Source organism: Amphibalanus amphitrite, unplaced genomic scaffold, assembly GCF_019059575.1.
Source record: "Amphibalanus amphitrite isolate SeventyFive unplaced genomic scaffold, NRLGWU_Aamphi_draft 001497F_arrow, whole genome shotgun sequence".
NCBI classification, from domain to species: Eukaryota; Metazoa; Arthropoda; class Thecostraca; order Balanomorpha; family Balanidae; genus Amphibalanus; species Amphibalanus amphitrite.
In genome coordinates this window covers 140,189-145,178 of record NW_024882990.1, presented here as the reverse complement: position 1 = coordinate 145,178, position 4,990 = coordinate 140,189, and the positions used below count along the sequence as shown (strand labels likewise).

General features: G+C 43.9%; 1 protein-coding gene across 1 annotated transcript; it reads right to left on the bottom strand.

The window, feature by feature from the left end:
* Window positions 1-433: 433 nt before the first annotated feature.
* LOC122373451 (brevican core protein-like) lies at window positions 434-3,919 on the bottom strand. The gene is made up of 2 exons (XM_043351520.1): window positions 3,625-3,919; window positions 434-1,063 (listed from the first exon to the last, which is right to left on the bottom strand). Exons 1-2 carry the CDS (start codon window positions 3,917-3,919, stop codon window positions 621-623), a joined length of 738 nt encoding a protein of 245 aa, XP_043207455.1. The 3' UTR covers window positions 434-620.
* Between the last annotated feature and the right edge of the window lie 1,071 nt (window positions 3,920-4,990).

Here is a 4,990-nt window from a genome sequence, read left to right as displayed (position 1 = left end):
GTGGCGGAAAGTATACGTTTTCTTTAAAGTTGCAATCGAAAAAGCCATTTGCGGATGCCTCGCACGCTAGTGCTTTGTCAAAAAACAAAAAAACAAAAAACAATAATACAAGCAATACTATCAGTTTATCAATTTCCAACAATAATACAGTGCATTTGCAAAGTTCAAAGTTCCTAGTAAAACACCAAAAATATCTTCCAAGCACCAAATCTTACCAAGTTGGCATCGGTTAGATATTAGTTTGCATAAAATTGGTTTGCAATCGCCATCTGTTCTGATTTTTCCACGAGAATTAACCACATTTCCTTCCAGTCGGGTGCCTGAATGAAGGGTCAATGACAGTCATAACTTTTCACCGGGTTGGGTAATTGGTTTGGTTGTAAATACAACACTCAAATATATATGAAAATGACCAGTAGCATACCGAAAATTTTATTTTCATATAACAAAGAGAAATCAAATCAACAAACATTCAATATCGCTGCCATAGGCGGGCTGATTGAGAACGACTTATATCCAAATAAGGAATTGTAACTGGAAGTCTGTCAAAGTTCATAGATCAGCTAAAGGAATTCCTTCACTGGCACTCGGACTGGTAACACCGAAATGAAGGGATTCTTTCACTGGCAGTCGGGCCGATAACAGACCGCTAGCTGACACAGAGGGTTGATTGATTCATCGCCCCAGTAGTCGTTCCACTCAGAATACCACACTCCAGCTTCCATCAGCCCCAGGACAACGTAAGGCTGGTTTCCGTTTGCGTTGTTGGGTTGTCCGGTTCCCCAGAGGGGACCGGTGGAAGGCACGGTGCCGCAGCCGTCGGCGCCGACGAACTGGCCCTCGGTGACGACGTCGGTGAGGCCGAGCCAGACAGTGGTGCCGCCAGCGGCAATTATGGCGCATCGGTTCTCCTCGTCAGAGCGGGGCACGGCCAGGTGGGCGCCTAGCGCGTTGCACTGGCTCTCCGCTTCAGTGTAGGCGACTGCCAGGTCCAGTCGCTTCAGACAGCGGCCGGCACAGCGGCTGAAGCCGGCCGGGCAGGCGCAGCGGTTGGACATGGTCCCTGAAACAATATAAAATTTTCTCTGAAGTTGTTGCGGGAAGCATTTCATTAAAGTAAGAAACAGTTTTGATCAACACTATGCTGGTTTGATATTTATTCGGCAATTGCTATCGAAATTCCGCACCCCTTTTTTCATGTGAAAAAAAAACAACAGACCATCTCCCCAGTCGGTCGATGTCGATGAAGCATAGGTAATACGAAAGGTCAAAAGACAAAAAGGCCCTTCATCGCTGCATATACATTATTCATTATACAATATAAGTGTTAAAATGACAGCTTAGATCTTGATTGCGCATTTGAGCTCATCTAGCGAAATGTGGATATCTGGAAACCCTTCACTAGCAGACACTTTTTTCATAATGCTGACATATTCAATGGGAATTAGGGCGATGATCTGATTATCTGGTGGTGTATTCCATTGCCAATAGACAAAAGATCATTTAATGACATGATGTGGAGGTCGAATAAGTTATATATTAAAACGGTCTTTGCTCCACAAGGAAATTTCATGGGAGGATGAGAGCTTGATGTAGAAGAGGGTATGCCACGTTTCATGTTGCTAGTCTTAACGGTTCGTGAATTATTCATGGAAAGTCGAAGGCTAACCTTAACAAGAGGCGTCTCTCAATTTATTTTCAATTTTCTCCTTTTGACCTATAATGGAGAGATCGCAAAATTGACCTGACCATAGGTCACCGATATCGAAATTCCTATGTAAAAAAAATTATACGCATTGCTGAGCTTGTCAATTGCTGAAAGTTTTAAAGTGATCGGTCACTCGGTGTAGCAATGGAAGGAGTTGAAACTTTTTAGGTAAGATCATGTGAGGTGGCCCAGTGACCTGAACTTGGGTGACCTTGGTCTGACATTTTCACAGCATTTGCGGAAAAAGTATGATGAGGTGTGCCTAAAACGGCGGCTATTCGCGAAAAAAAAAAACGCAGGGGCTGCTCAACCCCCTTCCCCTCCCTCCAGCAGGGCGCGGGCTAATAATCACATTTCTACCAACTGGCGATCTCCTGTTGATGTCCCCCCCCCCCCATCGTTTGGCGCACTCTTGTTTTTTATTCTTTTTTTTTGTTGCCCTTGTTTTTTTTTGTCTCCTCTTTGTTGATCACCACCCTCGTAATCAATGGTGCCCTCCTTTTGCTCGGTGTCCTTCTTTTTGGCGCCCTCCTGTTTAACCCGCGCGGGGCTGGGGTCTCCAGCCGAACGCGCGGGGCTGGTGGGAGGGGGTAAATTTTACCCCCCCCCCCCTGTTATCTCCCGAGCTAATGATCCGATTTGGAAAATTCAAACGCCGATCGAAAGATCTCATCACGAGCAACTAAAAACATGTACTTAATTTAAAGTTTGAGGTCAAGGTCAAGGTCAGGTCAAGGGTACAAATTGCAAGTTTCTTCAGTATCGGCCTTGCACCGTAGTTGCCGAAGAATGGAGTCATGGACTGAGACTGATTGTGCAAAACGTGTTCTTAGGCTACCAAGACAATATTCGTTGCATACAACATCATTCAGAGGTCAAGCTCAAGGTCAGGTCAGGTCAGGTCACCAAAAAGAAAATATAGAAAAGGGCATGTGCGACACATGTTTTATAGGTCATTTTATTCATATAATTCAATAGGCACACTCAATAGGTGATATGGACCACATCTGGATGAATTTCAGGTCGAGCTCAGGTCAAGGTCAGGTCAAGTGAGGTCAAATTTTGAAGCTGGTTGTTAAGGTCTAAAAAGGTGTCTATTTGATGCAATTTTTCACGGCGAATCGAATGGTGCTATTTTGTTTCCGTACGAGGTCTAGAAATTCCAAAAAATTCATTTTTCAAAAAATTGTTTGTCGTTACGTCATAAAATTTTGAATAACTCCCACATTTTTAACCGATTCTTCTAAAAATTGGTATGTAGGTAGGTGCACATGGACCACTTCTCTGACAAATATTCCGGTTTTTCCGATACACGCAAAATTTTGGATTTTATAATTATTTTCCCAAAAAAGTCAGTTTTTTGAAAAAAATGGGCCAAAATAAAAAAATTCAAAAAACCGAGATAGCAATTTGATAGACAAAGTAAAATCACGTATTACCTTTTTGTTACGTCTTGATTCCCTTAAAAATGAAGATGTTAGCGGCGTTGGAATTTTTGCCATTTTTGAGGCGAAAATGGCGAACATGACGTCACTAAAACGCCATTTTCTCAAAAAATTTCAGAAGGATTTCGCTCAAATTTTCAGGAAACGTGTCCAATTGATGTGAGAAAAGGTACTGGAAGTTTGGCGGCGCTGCGCGCCGCCGTTTTTGAGATATTGCAAAAATTCGCGAGTGGGGGTAAAATTTACCCCCAGCCCCGCGTGGGTTAATGTTGATCAAGGCCCTCCTACCTATTGGGCCATTGGCGCTCTCGTGTTGATCGCCATCCTCTCAACCTTTAGCGCCCGCCCCTCTTGTTGGTCGGCGTGAGTATATTTTTTAGGTTTTTGATAAGGTTCTTGAACCCCCTCGTGATTTTCTAAATACGCCACTGGTCGTATCTAAGAATAGCTCTTGGCTAGACGATGACTTACCTGGACATTGGTTTCTAGCCATATAGTGGTTGCTAGTCTGTTTTGACTTGTTGACAGCCGGACCGCGGCAGTCGCCAGAGAACAGGCGGCACATGCCGTCCTCTGGGCCGTACATGAAGCCGCTACACTCCTGAGGGGTCTGCGCGTCACAGCGGCGACCGCAGTCGACTGCTGAGACTGCTGAGACGGTCTGCACAGCCGGACCGTGCAGGGACACCGGGTCCAGCCAGCGGTACCGGACCGCGGCCGCTGAAGTCACCAGAAGCAGCAGCAGTACCGCTCCCGGCCGGACCATGGCTGCAAGTGATAATGAAGCCTCCTTCTCCACTTCGCTGTTTAAATATATTTAGTGAAGTCGTTAACCGACTTGTAACACTCATTTTCATTGGGTTTCGTTTGTTTGAGCTGCCTGTGTGTGATTAGCGTGACTTTAAGGAGATTGTACTAAATGTTTACCTCTCCATTTGCATTCAAATCGTCATGCCTATACAGACGGGTGACTTATATTTCAATTTATAATCATTTTTCAGTGGCATTGGACATAATGATGGAACAATTATGAAAGGCATAATAAACGTGAAAATACTAGCCGCTAATGTAAATTGCGCCTTGTAGGTGCCACGATCCTTCCAAAATTTATTCCGGAAAAGCGTTGCTAGTGCACGGTTTGAATGGAAATACGATGCAGATTGCAGGACTTAATTATTTGGGGCGCTCACTCACTCACGGTTTGCCTTCATAATGCATTACAGTGTGCTGATTTACGTCTTACAAGTATTACAAATTAGCAAGTGTATTGAATAATGCATCAATTTTTAATCGCAGTTATTCAGAAAGTCTAATTAAAATATGAATATGAGTATGCATTAAATGGCAGTACACTGAGCCTAGTAGTCGGGATTTTGTGCAATCCCTGTTTTTTTAGCGATGCCTCTAGAAGTATTACAGGTCCAGAGATGAAATTTGGTATGCCTGAACTTTTATTAAAATTTGATCTTCCGCATTGACTGCATTCTCAAGTTATGCAGCACCACTGTCATTTCGCGCGCACGCACCCACACACGCACGCGCACGCACGCACGCACGCACACATACATATAACAGTCAAAAAGCACGAGTTAAACAAAATAAAATGAATCGAGTATTTTATCTCAGCATCGTCTATCATTGGTCGCAAGTATTCCTGAAATACATATGTGTAGAACTACCGTGTAGTCGTCACGAGAAACGGAAATCACCATTGATTCACCGCATAACGGCACGGGATTGGGAACGGTGTTAAGAATCCGTCCGTTCTTTGCGCCGGTATAAACAGAACAGAAATATAATTGACCTCAGTGCTGTATTGGGGTGCAACAGCTTCGTC

Bases quoted from the DNA above. Each gene is read 5' to 3' on its own strand.
- LOC122373451 (XM_043351520.1), bottom strand. From the start codon at position 3,919: ATGGTCCGGCCGGGAGCGGTACTGCTGCTGCTTCTGGTGACTTCAGCG. The intron at 1,064-3,624 runs GTAAGTCATCGT...ATATTGTTTCAG, and splicing joins GGCTAGAAACCAATGTCCAG to GGACCATGTCCAACCGCTGC.